Source organism: Phaethon lepturus, unplaced genomic scaffold (assembly GCF_000687285.1).
Source record: "Phaethon lepturus isolate BGI_N335 unplaced genomic scaffold, ASM68728v1 scaffold21844, whole genome shotgun sequence".
NCBI lineage: Eukaryota > Metazoa > Chordata > Aves > Phaethontiformes > Phaethontidae > Phaethon > Phaethon lepturus.
The window spans coordinates 9,528-24,801 of record NW_010537414.1 but is presented as its reverse complement, the minus strand read 5'-3'; the positions used below and the strand labels follow the sequence as shown (position 1 = coordinate 24,801).

At 43.5% G+C, this 15,274-nt stretch overlaps 1 protein-coding gene across 1 annotated transcript in view; it reads right to left on the bottom strand.

The window, feature by feature from the left end:
* Nucleotides 1-15,274, bottom strand: part of TYW1 (tRNA-yW synthesizing protein 1 homolog (S. cerevisiae)) — a gene marked incomplete at its 3' end in the record, with an annotated part of 55,817 nt that overhangs the window by 32,016 nt on the left and 8,527 nt on the right. The window contains exon 7 of the mRNA XM_010286490.1: nt 4,192-4,318. Coding sequence (XP_010284792.1) covers nt 4,192-4,318 — 127 coding nt within the window. The remainder of the gene's footprint in view (nt 1-4,191; nt 4,319-15,274) is intronic.

The window sequence follows — 15,274 nt, the reverse complement described above, 5'->3', positions numbered from 1 at the left end:
CTGGTCCAATCCGAGATGGTCGGAAGAGCTCAGAGCTGCAGGCACTGGAAACCTCAGTCCAAGAATGGACAGCAAAAGCCACCAAGTGCTTTTAAAAACCTAAACTCAAACAAGGTTGGCAAGCACTTGAAAAGCCCAGTCCTCTTTTTTTTTTTTGTCAGCCTCTTGATTGTTTTTCAGTGTGTATGCACATCGATCAAAGTATTTCTTTATATCAACCACAAAGTCAAAGCATGAAAATAAGTGGTTACTGAAGCAGCCCATACTGTTTCCGATACAAGCTGCCTCCTAATACCACCTGCCTTCGGATACAAGTAAAATAGAGGTATCCTGGACAGTCTGGTGCTAAATTGTAGGTTCACTTAACCAATAAGGACAAAACAATCCAACTGGACTGTAGCAAACCTGCACAGTGGCAGCAGAGACAGAACAGAATAATTCATACAATGTCAGTGGGGTCAGTCTTTGGGTATCATTAACCCATTCTCATTGCACTGCTCACCACGAAAAGCACAGTTTTATTTAGTAGTGCTACAGCAGAAGACTACAAAGCAAAGAGCATGTTGGAAATACACAATACGAGCGGCTGAAGAAATCCAGGTCTTTGGAATCTCTTAAGCAAACAATTAGCTCTTCAGGGTTTTGAATTTGGTTTTTTTTCCTCTTTTTTAATCCCGCACATTTAAGAGCACATCAAAGATGACCTGAAGCATTGCTAAATACAGCTGTAGCTTGATCGGGATGAAGCTGGCTGTCACTGTGGGACATCTTGTTTGACCTCCAAATAGTTCAGGAGGCCAGCTGCAGTAAAACCACGATTCCCCCATCTGCCTGCCTTTACTTACGTATTCGGCACGACAGTTTGCTTGGCTTTCAGTCTGACCATCACCAGCAATAAAACATTGGGCAAATCAAAGACTACTTAAGACTTGGTTAACAACCTGAACAGAGCACAGGTCTTTGTGCTATTGCTATACTGACTTTATAGCAGCAGGAAAGTGTAAAAGTCAGTATTTTTACTCGTAAAATAAGCACAGCTGATATAGGGGACACTGAAGAAACCCCCTCTGTATTCACACTGCGTTTTTTAGAGTCACCTTTCCTACTAAAACAGCAGGTTGAGACTCCCTCTAAAGCTACAGAAGGATTTAAATGCACTTGCTGAAAAATCAGGAGCTCTGGAAATGCAAACTTCACCATGTACAAAATCCTCCTGGTACCCAGGCCAAGCAAAAAAACCTTTCAGCCCAGCAGAGATTGTTCCAAGAATCTACAAGCAACCGCAAACATGTTGGGCTGTATCTACTAATCAGCATAGCAAATACTCATATGAGAAGTTTGCTTCCATTTTCAGTTTATTTTATGACATCTACCTAAACAGATGAAATTACTAAAGTATTAACACAGCAAAATGGTACCACTGCAAATAACACACAGCCGAATACTGCAACTGTCAGCCTCTCTCTGCACCCCCCCATATTTGTTACTTGGAGGCACTAAACAGTTTGTGCTGTATTCATATTTTATGCAAGACTGAACACTGATGGAAAGGGAATCGGTGTTTTTTCACAACACAAGACTGCCTATGACGTTAAAAAGCTACTATTACAGAGCATCTTTTGCAAAGGTATTTGCAACCAGGCAACTACAACCTAATAGGTGCGCTGTATTTAGCTGAAATTCAATGCCTGTGCTAAAATAAAAACATTGTTTGAGCAATATTCAGTTTACCTACAGGAAGGTAAATTTGTCTGAAGGCGAATCAAAATAAAATGAGTGAGCATTACAATAGCCTGAAGAAATGCTGTTCAAGGGCAAACTTCTGTTACGCAACTACAATTTAAAAGAACAGCTTTCTCCTCAATCACTAGTACTGTTTTTTCCTCCTCTTGGGCTAATTATGCCCTCAGGGATAATCTTGAAAAGACACTGAATCTACATGCAAAGCAACCAGTTGTTGCTAAATAAATTAAATTATCTTTTGACTACATTGCACTTGTTATTTTTGGGGGAATGGTGCTGAGGGAAGGAGGGAGTTGTTTTATTTTTATAGCCACATAAGCCTGTCTTGGTGTGTTATTTGCAGGAAAAAAAAAGTTGTATGACACAAAAAAAAGAAAGGAAGCTTCTCTTCTTCACTGTTGAGTAACCATTAAAGAATTAGGTGAGCAGCAGAGGAAAGGAGGGGAAGGTTGTGCCAGCAAGAGGCAGTTTTAACTGAGGATACAGACACAATAGTTTTAAGTCTTTGAAACTGCACATTTATGTAATTAGATCCTACCACTTGATCCAACACTGGTTCTACCCCAGTCGTCAAGGGAAGGGAGAAATGCATACCTACTTATCTGGATAATGAACTCCTGTCCCTGGAACACCACAAGGAAATCCAAGTTCTCTGGGGAGCTTGCCTTTGTGTCAGAAAAATTACGGCAGGAAGGTGACCTTCCCTCCAGCACTGTTTTCATTTTCCAAATTACCACTTTTTATTTACCATTAGAAAACCAGTTTCATTCACTCCCCAAAACTGAACCAGGACAGGCTGGGTCAGAAAGCGAGCCAGTGCAAAACACTCTGGCGACTACCACTGCACAGCGCAGAGCCGGCACAAGGCTCTGCCCCGCAAAAGAGCCAGGGCAGCGTGCCAAAAACCACCCACTCCTCCCCTCAGAAGCCAGAGCCACAGGGTGGGCACAACCTGGGGTTCCTGCATGCCAAAGAAAAAATGGAGATGTCTGAGGGCCTTGGTGCACCCTTCCATGGAGTCAGTAGCCCCTCTGACCTCCCAAAACAGGGTACTTGCAGTAGAGAAGTGTGCTTACCTCCCCACTGCCCATTTCTAGACAGCCATGTCTCCAGCAGCCCACTCCCCCAGGCCTGCTAGCCAAATCCACCTTTCCCCTGACCTTCCTTGCAGGCAGATAAAACAATTAGACTTCTGGATCAAACACAGACAGTAGTAACTGAATAAATAAAAATAAAAGGTTGTAACAGTGCTCCAGCTGCTCTGCAGCATGCTGCAGTATAACTGCCACCACATTAGAGCCTTCAGAATTGAAGCTGAAAAGATGCATTGAACCAGCCTCCTATGATCCCTCCACTGGTTCCAGTGAGCAGCAGCACCACTATGGACATGAAGAGGTGGCAAAGTCACTGCCACTCCTTGATAAGCCTTTGCTTTATTCCTTCAGACTATGAATTCAAAGAATGGCTCTTTATTTTATAGCTGTGTTAATAGGAAAAAAAAAAAAACAAACACGACCAAACATGTCAGATACTTGACAGGCAGAACACAATTCCAGTCACCCACAAGAGCTCGGGCCAAAGGACAGCTGAGATCCTGAGGAACAAAGGTGTTGGGATTTCACAGCTACTGGACTCACACAGGGCATGGTTAGAACTTCAGCTCTGTAGCAAGGTGCCTCCACTGCAATAACCAGAAGCACGTTCCCAGAAGCATCAGGAGAGATACTACTGATTTAGCAAGCAAGAAAACTGAGCACACTCTGATCCCAAGAGACAAAAGAAATCAGACTAAACTGTCTTTAGTCTTCAACGGAAGCTTACATCACCCTTCTCCTGGCTCTGCCACTCTAAGCCTTCTGAACTGCAGGTCTGTCAGTCTGGCTCTTCTCATGCTTGTCCTTTGTTTTAAAAAAGGCATTAAATTCATTAAAACTGTTCTCTACAGCTCATAGGAGAGTTACTGATCAATCATCTACTGGATTGGTAAAGTAAGTTTGAACTACTTCCTTTTCTGGAAATAAATTTTCAATAACAAAATCAGAGTTTGAAACTGAAATAAAAGCAGGAGACTAAGACGCAAAAGAGAGATGCAAAGCTGATCTTTAAATATTCTTTGAGAAACCTACACTCTGGGAGATAGAGGCATATGGGACCATCATCTCTCTCGAGCTGCCTCAGCATTTAGAGGTGAGCTCCGATACGCTCTCCACACGTTATAGCGTGTGCCACGCTGAGACGCATTACTTGGTTTTAGATTCTTCTCCTGCAGCTATCAGGTACAAACAGCCCCTGCCTAATCCTGTCCTGCCTCTAGTTAGAGCCTACCACGGCTGAGGGTCCAGAGCAGTATCTTGAACATGAAGAACACCATCTTTCACTTGCTCTGTTAGAAGTCTACCACTGAGACTTTAAAGCCTGGTCCACCATCTGGTCTTTGCAGAACCTCACCTTGTTTTGTCAGCGCTTCTCTCAGAGCCGGGGTTATCATCTCTCTCTTTTCACCCTCCTCCTTCCTCCCAGCATTCTCGTGAGGCAAGCCAGTTCCAGTATCTCCTTCCTCGAGCTCACGTTCTCTCTGTTTAAAGACAGCAAGTTACAACCATTTAGATTCAGGCATCACGTTTTCAACACTATGGCACAGTTGAGCCACAGACCTGCTAAACTTAAAACTGATGCAAGTGCCCACACAGGAATTCTTGCATTTGTGTAATCCTGCATTTTATCCCTCCTCCCATCAGACACTTCAGGACAGTAAATTTAAAAAGAAAAAACAATGCAGCACTACATTTTTTTCTACTACCATAGCAATAAAATTTTCTAGGACATTTTAAGAAACAAGGTCTTTGACTGTCATCTGAGAGTGAGAGGGACTCCAGGGTTTGAGCCCAACTGTTTCACAATTGCACAATAATCTCATCCCTCTGCAAAACGCAAACGAGAGGGAACAAACCGTGTTGTGCCTGACACACAATTGCCTGGAGCGCCAAGCAGCTATTGCCCCAATTATTTGGGAGAGGTCAGGGAAGAAACCCACATCACTACAGGGGCTTAGCCCAGGAGCTGACAGAGCAGAAGGTGTGCTCTCCACAAGTCACTTAAGGCAGCAGCCACGTGCACCACCAAAATTCAGTGATCACCAAAGGCCGGGCAAGAAAAGTCTGTTCCCCCCTGCCCCGCAGTCAACTCCAGGCACACAAGCTGCAGCACCCCACCTAAGCCTGGCTTCCAGCAGGCATTGCTTTACAGACACAGTTAAGCCCTCAGAGCTTTCTTAAAACCAAATGCAGCAACAGCACGTATTAGCGTAAAGTTACAAGCAGGAGAAGCAAACCCTAGCACATAAGGCATCGTGAATCCCCCGCTGTACAAGTGTCACTTCTGAGACTTTATGGGTATTTATTGTTTTGTGTCTGCACAAAGCAGCATGAAAGTGTAAATAATTACCTTGATATTTCATCCAACTTGTAATCTGTCACTCCTTTATGGCTTTTTTGAAATATTAAAGGAGTTATGGATAAACAACAAAAAAGAACAACAGAGGACATTTTGTTTTCACAAAACCGAGGCTATTTCACATCCAAGCCTCTTTTGTGCCAAAGACATCAAGAAGTTCATACAAACCCTTCCAGTTTGAGTCTACCCACCAACTGTCAGCATCACTAAGGAAACCAGTGCTCTTGACTTGCCAAACTGTCGTCTTCACAAACAGGGAAGGTAATTTAGCCTTTCCTAGATACACAGACAGATTTCTTTTGTACCTGAGGAAAACTTCATAAAATAAAGGTGCCTCAGTAAAAAAAAAAAAAAAAAAAAAAATTAAAAATGCCACAGACTCTGAGGATCAAGGACAAAACAGAGCTCCTAATAAGCACTTGAGAAGGAAGTAGGAAAGCAAAACATTTAGGGACAGGCGTTATTACCTTTCCTACTCATTTTGAATAAAACTGTGCTCACAGTTGCAGGGAGGTCATGCAGGAAGGCATTTTCTAATGACCAGTAAGAAAACATGGTCCTTACTGAAGGGAAAACTGTTTCTATCTCCTACGTACTTTCACTCCGTTTGCTGAGTTTTTAGGCAGGGTTTCACTGGTTTCTGTAACACACCAAAACTCCCTGAAAGGCTAGCTCTACCATCTGTTGGGTTGACAAGCTCATTTCTTGAGACTTGATCTTCATTTATCAGCAAGATGCTTCAACAGTAAAATATTAATATTACTGGGAAAGCCTCATGCATAATCTTCATCTTTTAACTATTAAACCTTTAAAAAAAAAGAGCTCTCCTCCCACAAGCTGTCACTGAACCCAGCACTAGGCCCAGCCATCCACTTGAAAAGGAAAGGCTCGATCTCAGCACCGATTTGTTAGCTACTCAAAGCAAAACGCTATGTGGGATTTACAAGTGGACACATCCTGGCCTGTCCCTCTATGACCTCATGCCAGGTTAATTCTCCCAGAAGAACTAAATATGCATTATGGAGCACATCATAATATTAAAAATGCAGTGATTGACTTAAGTAGGAACGCGACATCCCATCCAAGACAGCCTTCAGGTACAGAAAAATTTTTTCTGAATTTAAAGGGTTTGCATTTCTACCTGTCTACTGTGCCTGTTACTGCAATATCTGAGGAAAGGACCTAAACATAAGAAGAACAAATAAAATTGCCTTACTGGCAGGGCAGAAACATTTATTGCAATAATCATTTTTCCCCTCACAGAGATGATAATATTTCCCGCCCGCTTTCATCCTGACATGAAAGCCTGTACACAAAATAATCATTTGTTTTTCTCCAAACTGCAATACTTGACTTGTTCGGTTTGGCAAGTGATTGGCTTCAGATACTTCTTGTGGGAAATGGAATTCGCAGCCCCGGCAGTTTTACTTATTTGCTTAATAAACCTTTCATATCTGTTATTTAGAGTTTGAGTAGAGAGAACAAAGTTAACTTTGCACAGAGCAAACTTCTCAAGTTCTTGTGATTTAGCAGAAAGCCCTGTAGTAAATCTAAGGCAAATTACTGTCTTTCCATAACAAATCAAGCAAGTAGTGACAAGAGCCAGATTTTCATGCCCTTGAAATACTTCACTGCCAAAAAAACTGAAGAGTCATCCTCTGCTCTGCATTCACAAATGAGAGAACCCACAGACAGGAAAACCTAGAAATATATTCCTGTTTTTTGGTACCCCAAGGCTCAGTACAGCTCCTGCTGCAGCCTGCTGGAGGTTTTTTTCTTTGCTTACTGCCATTGAAGCAGATCTGAATAAAAGCAATTGAACCTCATGTGTAAGGACTTAGGACCACCTCCTCTACAGGTGAAGGCAAAAATAAAATCCTCTTCCCTTTCATTGCCACACTGGCAACACATATGGACAGGCACAGGAAGCCCATTTTTGATGAGTCAAGAGCATAAGGTATCCAACAGACACATGCAAGAACCTCAGCATTCGCAGCCAAGGCAGATGTGTTGCTATCCCTTTGACAAACCACAGTTCAAGTGTTTGAGAGGATTTCCTACAGATATGCCTACCGAGCTCATCCACGGCCACGTCCAAATACAACCAACAGGATGTGCTACTGCACTTCTCTTTGAAGTGCTCTCTTCAGGACATCAAGGTGCCCCACCTCTCCCTGTGTTTTCCATTTTATTACATCAAACACTCTTCAAACTAAGACTGCGAGGGTGAGAAAGTTAGAAGAAAAGAGACAAACTCCCTGAAAAAAAGTATTCCCTAAACTAACTTAATTTAGCCTTTTCAGCCTCATGTCTCTATTGATGTGCCGCAGCTGGAAAAAGAACATGCTCCCCGAGAAGTTTTTACTCCTGGAAGGAAAGTGACACCCAGAAAATCCACAAGTTTGACTGAACTTCTTTCCTACTTAACCTCCCAGTGGTCAAACAAGAGGGAACCCCTGGCCTTGTCATGATTTACAGCCTCATCCATCATAAGACTCCAGGATCTTTTAACAAACAAAAGGCATAAACGTTAAGAAAACAGTAATACATCAGGGCCTGGAGCCAGGACTAACAAAACCAGCACTAGGGGAAAATGTTGGCAAGGCTATCGGGGAAAGACTGCCTGGCAGCAAAGGGTATTAGTAACGTTTTCCCATGGGAGTTGTTAAATGAAGTATTAAAGTTCATGAATTACGTGAATGAAGAGTTAAAAGTTCAGACCAAGCAGAGTTCTGGAAGTAATACTCCAGAAGCAAGAGGACAGCTAGAAAAGATGACAATTTTTCCCCTGGTTTAGGCTCAGCTGTCAGTGGCACTACAGGCAAGAACCACACGGGGTGGTTTTGGGGTTTTGGTTTTTTTTGGTTGTTTTTTTTTGGTTTTTTTTTTGGGTTTTTTTGGTTGTTTTTTTTTTTAAAGGCTACCCACAGGAACGGCACTCATTTCCTTACAAAGCAACCATCCCGCAAGACTAAAACACACAGAAAGAGAACAGGACAGGGAGCAGGCTTGCACAAAGATACTCTTGAACACAACAGAAGAGGAGCAGAAGACTGCTAGTCCACTGTGGGGACCTTCCTGCTCCAGGTACAAAGCACTGACTGTCACGACCGAACCGTAACAGAGAGAAGTGCAATTTGCTCAGTCTGTGGATGAAACACCCTGCCAATCTTACAGCAACACAGGATACTCTAACTGCTGTCAGTCACCAATAAAAATAGCTTTGAGCATTTGCGAGTGAGCACAAAGATGAATACTAGAAACTTGTATTGAGTAATCAGTGAACCAGCAAACACCCCAACAGCAAGAAAATCTTATTAAAAATAGCTGCTAGAGTCTACATAATCACAGGCTACATACCCACTCCATACATCACTGCCCAGTTAAGCACAAAAGCCTTGAAACGAAGCAAAAAGCAGACAAGGGTTGAAAGCCTGACAGCTGAGAGATGGGGAGCTTGGCAATCCATTACCTTGCCATGATTGAAATAGGAGGTAGCTTGATCAAAAGCAAAAATCATGGCATGTGTTTTTAAGAAGTATCCCTAAAAATGGGGAAAGCCCCTGAGAAGTTCTGACTGATACCAACAAAAAACCCACCTCAAAAGGAAGATTTGTTTTATTTTTTCTCCCATGGAATAGAAACCTTTGTGAATTTTCAATACCAAGCTGGAAAGAACTCTCCATCCACATCTGCCTTACTATGCTGTAGAATAACAGAGGTTCCCTCGTGTTATTCCGAGGCAGCAGGTACTAGCTGCCTCCCAAGAAAGGGTGCTATTCAAACAGACCTGCAGCTCAGCCCCGCCAGAGGGAATCCTGCATTCTCTTTTATTTGAAAAGTCAATGCTGAGATTTTTGGACATGTACAACAGCATTTTAAAGCCCAAACTCATGCAGATAAGTAATGACAGAAGACTTATGCTGCTATCCAACTGAATTAGTTGGAAAGGGCACTGCACGTCTTCTGTGAAATGCAGAAGGATAAGGGATCCCACCAGTGTCCGTTTTCTTGTAGGTTCAACATCGGGCAGAATCCTCAAGGACAAAAGAAAAAAAACCAAACCCAGATCGCAACTCTAAAAGTATACCTGCCGGGCTACAGAGGGGTTTAAGGTTGCTTCACTGAGCTATAACATCACTGCCTTGCTGTAGGGAGGGTTTTTACAAGGTGTCATTAAACCACAACTCCATTTCACATGCTGCTGCTTGATTCCATCAACATTTGTTTGATTTGGGAAACTTCCTTACACACACCATAAAGACTGATTTCCAAAGAAAACAAAAGAATCAAAACCAAAACTAAAAATGTGTCTGTCTCCACCCAAAAGTGACTAGTTTCTATTTGAAAATTGGGCCATATAGTCACATTTTTATCCCTTTCTTCTGTACTACAGTAATCACAGCTAAAATCCAGACAACATGATTTATGAAGCATCCTGAAACACACAGCCTAAAACCAGAAAGGTTTTCCACTTTGGTCTGTTCTGCTTTCTCTCACACAGAGGATGCAGCACACATCCTTTCACAACATCTTGCCATATTTTGCAGATTTTTTTTAAATGGCCCTGTAAAAGTCTTCTCTGCTTCATTTCTTTCTTTTCCTTACAGTTTAGGACTAAAGAAAGGGCATTTTGTTTCAACACCAATCTTTCAAGTCGTCAAAACACCATGCACGCATTTAAAAACAAAAAAGGGTGATGAATTTTGATTCTGCAATCATTTGCTATGTTTGAAGAAGCCTCCAGACAATCTGAGCTAATACCAGCAGGAGATGTATTTCCTAGTAGCAATACTTGTTGTGGGAAAGACGGCCCTTGTAAGGAAAGAAGCGGCCTGGACTGCAAACTACTATTTTGTATTACAAACCCTGAATGCCTTCCAGAGAAAGGCAGGCATCCAGTGCATGCTGGTGCACTGACCCAAGTCAGGTATCAGGGAGAAGCAGCCAGTTAGATGCAGCTTTCACTGGTCTTCAGAATCCTTGTAATGCAGGAAAGCATCTAACCACAAAATGTTAATATGGGTTATGAAACACCAGGAGAAGCATCGAGCAGGAGAGCTCCACACTTTTCCTAGGGCCAAGCCCAGCTCCCCGCTTTCGTTAGTCTTCCCAGGAAGACCATTTTTGCCAAAAACTACATGCAAGCTCACCAGCAGAAGTCAGCACTCATTGAAGAGCAGCATGGGAAAGTCCCTATTTGCACCTTCTCCACCTGCCTCCTCCCTGAGTGGGAGCTGCATACAAGTCTTCCAAGCACCCAAATTAACAGTTTTGGTCTGTAGCCCATCCAGTGATATGCATCAACCAGCTTTTCAGAACGATTAGATGAGAGGCCACGAGATTATCGTAAGAATACATTATTAACGTCAAAAGGAAATTGCCTGGTTTCTACCATAATCAATCTTCACTGACTGTAAGATAACATAAACTAGTCAATTAGGAAAAGAGACCAAGACAGATATCCAAGAGCCCTGCAGAGCATCCCTCAAGACCCAAAGCCCCACTTTCCAAAATTACAGGCCAAAAGTCAGAAATTACTCAGTGCTTCATCCTCTCAAGGGGGACACAGCACAGTTCCACGCACACAACCGCACAAGCTGCTTTTCCAGCAAAACCCTGTGCTTCGCGCCTGGGTCTCTTCTGCACACTTGCTTCCAGTGGATGATATATAACAGCACTCCTCTTCCCAAAACCACAAACCCACTGTTGTTTTGGTAGTGCTGATCATCACAGGGACCCAGCCAAAACAAGCTGAGTCAGAATGACCCTCTGCATGGGGATCACTTGCTAGCACAGATCCAGACCCCGACTGCTTTGCCATGCCAGCGGCAAAAAGGAACATCATTTCCTCACACCAAAGCTTAACCGTGCCATTGGGAGAAAAATCCACAGCATGGTTTGGCACACGTGTAAGTAGTCTGTGCAATACAAAAAACAGTTTAATGGCATGTTCCAGTGTCCATCTCCTTCTGTGGAGCTGAGATAATGCCACTTCCACTCTCTTACACCATACTCTTCTGTTCAGAAGGATTTTAGAAGAGGCTCCATCTCTTCTGCATATCCACATCACCTAGCAAAACACAATCCCCATCTCATGCCAAGCCTCTGCACCCAACAGCAAGAGAGGGATGTCAGAATATCAGCTCTGACACGAACAAGGAAAGGTAGATACTTTGCTGCTTTGGCAGCCCACGTATCAGCAAAGGAAGCAAAATTGTGGCTCACCTTGTAACAGGAAAAAGCAGCTCCCACTGTCTATAACTGGTGCTGCCCTTCTCACAGAGGGGCAGGACACTGAGCAAGATGAAGACACATGTTTTTGCAATTGAGAACCCACTTACAAACTACTAAGCACTGGGCAGTCACAGCAAATAAGAAGGTTTGGTTGAAGACGTGCGGACAGGCTTACTGCCAGCTGCACTGCTGGATGACCAATCTGGCAGAGTTTGTCTAGCAGAACATGGACACACTTACTGTGCCTCGTAACACCTTACCCAAACACCACATTTATTTGGCAACAGATGCTGCACTCCCACAGGACAACCTTGTGCTACTCTCTCCTTAGATACAGCAATGACCTCAACAGGCCACTTCCTCCATGCTTCTCCCAGTAGTTACCATCAGCAGGTAATTACTCTGTGCATTGATTTGTGGACTTCTGTTCAACTGTGTTATTTAGCTGGCAAGAACCTTAGAAAAATGCACAGGAAAAATAAATACCTGAGAAATGCAACACGAAGTTTGTGAGAAATGGTAAGCAGATAGGCTGGACTGCTGCAGGCTAAACCTTGATCATCTCCAACAACAGATTTGGTCAAGAAAAGGTTGGGAGGGGGGGAAAAAAAAAAAAGAGATAGAGAATTCAATACTCAGCGGGACTTCAGACTTCCAGAATTTTTTATATCCATCAGCTCTGCTTCACTACTCATTTACTAATTCACAACAGACTAAAGAACAGCAAAGGATATGGGATCTACCACCTAGGGCAAAAATAAGTGTCTTCATTCATAGATCTCAAAGCCCTTTACAAAGGCTCGTCAAGGCAGCCAGTATCATACCACATGTCAAAGACAGAATGTCCAGCCAGAGGTTACCTTTAAAGTAATTTTTTTTCCTCCTCCCTCCCCCACTTTTTCATTGGGCAATCCCAAGACTTACCTAGAAAAGGGAAGCCTCAAGACCTCTTGTAATGTTGTTTAAGAATTGCGATTTTTTTTTTAAATAGCTAGGGGTAGAGAAGAAAAATTTGAACACAAGAAAGGGGAAGGATGAATCGTTGCTATAACAAACCCAGATTTTAATGCCAGAAGTAATACCAAAGCAGTTAAATGATATTTCTTAAAGCTTATTTTAAAATGTAGGCCCACACTGAATTCTGAGCCAGAGTAGCAGAGGTCAAAATCTAGCCCAGAGACTGAGCTGTTGCAGATAGGAGCATATTTTTCCTGTAGGAATCTTTCGCCTATTAAAAGTTAGAGAAAGTTTTTGGAGAGCTCTAAATGTGCACATCATTTCTAGCTGTTTCTAAATCTGACTGCTAAGTATCGCAGCCTTATTCAATTTGGCTAAAATACAGCTAACAATTCTTGCATATTCTAGAAGTTGCTGCAGTAACAGTCTGTAAACCTTATAGCTTAAATTTGTAAATCCTAAAACTCACTGTTCCATTTCAAATAAAACTCCAGCCAACTTCATTACAAGTTTCTTTACCCAGTGTCAGCAAGGTTTGGTCTTCCATAGCAGGCACACACTCACAAAAGGCTCTTAGGAAACATTGTGAGCAGTCTGATTTACAGTCCCATGGTGGTAAAGTGACTAACGTAGGATGACTTTTTAGGGAAGAGCACCAAGGAGGATCCGGAAGCCTCCCCTGTGGCAAATGGACATAGAAGGAAGTAGAAACTTCTTGAACATGCTCTCTCGGACATACTTTGTTTCCTGAAAACTCCATCTCAGTCTTGCTCTCTCACACATACCCTTCCTCCGTACTTACATTGCAAATGTGACCATCAGGGTCATTAAACTTTTTGTTTTAGAAAACAAGAACGTTAATCTCAAAAGCATGTCAACAAAATATGCCCACTTTATTACTTCCCAACCCAACCAAAAAAAATTAGGATATTATTATTACTATTACTCATGCCTGCAGTTTATAAATAAAGGTTAATAAAGCCATTTCATTCCCTAGTAACAAGTCTAGGTTGATCTGTCTTTCTAGTTTATCACAATCTCCCAGCTGTTGGAGATAATCTACATTAAGAAATGGTGTCCCTGTGATTAATAGCAGCCTTGCAGGCCACAAACATACCCATTAGGTTTCACATTTTATCTGATAAACACATTGCAGGGGAGTAACTTTGGAGGACAGGGAAAGTATGCCACAACTGTACAACTTAAAAGTCCACTTAGTTATTAAATCCATTAAGAACCACCACTGCCTTCTGCTGCTGCATAAAAGCAATTTGGAGAACAAGCCCAGGTTCTCAGCCCAAAAAACAAACAGCTAGAAGGGTAGTAAATACAGAGGAAACCCAGCGCTTAACCCATCTAGGCGTGCATCACCCAGCCCAGCCTGGCACCACAGCCTTGCATCACCAGGCACCTGAGAGAAGCAACCTTGGAGCTGGCAGCCTCAGAGCTCCCCAGCCCTCCCTCAGGAGTGGTCGTATTGCACGCTGTTGGACTTTCACGCCCAGCAATTCCCTTCATGAAAGCGCAGGAGTTATCTACGCCGACGTAAAGATTTGAGCCCCATTCAGAATCCTACTAAGCATCACCTGCAACTATTTCTCATGACAGCAAGTTCCAAAAATTGAACTACTCAGGAAAAAAAGGGCTGGATTTTAGCAGCTATGAAGGAGTCGTCACCACATAGCATGAGACTTGGTAAAGAAAGTGTGGAATTTACCTTTGTATCACCATCATTTTATATATGTGAATGATTCCCTGTTCTCACCCCACCTTGTGCCAATTTTTGTGCTCAGATTCAGTGTGCAGAAGGCACCATCATCTTGAATTGTGTACCTTTACCCTCAGAAGCTCTTTAAAAGGCCATCTCTTTCCCAAGGGAGAGAGTATGTAATACCTACAGCTATAGCAGACAGAGAGGTTCTGGCATTCACCTTGAACTCCTGAATCCATCTGCCCAAACCAAATGACTGCAATAATCCAATACCTGTCTCAAGCCCTTTGACAATACTTTGTGAAATGCAGGGAAACTGCAGTATATGGGAAAAGAATAGCTGTAAAACAGAACTCAGCCTTTATTTCCATCAAGTCAAGTAACAGGAGATGGGTGCAAAATTAAGATCACCTGCAGAGGTTTGAATTGGTTGGATGGTCATACCCAGAGGGTAGTGGTCAATGGCTCAATGTCCAGATGGAGACTGGCAACAAGTGGTGTCCCTCAGAGGTCCGTACTGGGACCAGTACTCTTTAATATCTGCATCAGTGACATAAACAGCGGGATTGAGTGCACCCTCAGCAAGTTTGCAGATGACACCAAGCTGATTGGTGTGGCTGACATGCCTGAAGGACGGGATGCCATCCAGAGGGACCTGGACAACCTCGAGGAGTGCGTCCAAGTGAACCTCATGAGGTTCAACAAGGCCAAGTGCAGGGTCCTGGCCCTGGGTCAGGGCAACCCCCGGTATCAGTATAGGCTGGGGATGAAGGGATGGAGAGCAGCCCTGCTGAGAAGGACTTGGGGGTCCTGGTAGGTGAAAAGCTGGACAGGAGCCAACAATGTGCACTCATAGCCCAGAAGGTCAACCGTGTCCTGGGCTGCACCCAGCGTAGTGTGGCCAGCAGGGCGAGGGAGGGGATTCTGCCCCTCTGCCCCACTCTGCGGAGACCCCCCTGCAGTGCTGCGTCCAGCTCTGGAGCCCTCGACACAGGAGAGACATGGACCTGCTGGAGTGGGGCCAGAGGAGGCCCCAGCAATGCTCCGAGGGCTGGAACAGCTCCGCTGGGAGGACAGGCTGGGGGGGGTGGGGGTGTTTCGCCTGGAGAAGAGAAGGCTCTGGGGAGACCTTATTGCAGCCTTCCAGTACTTCCAGAGGGCTTATATGAAAGA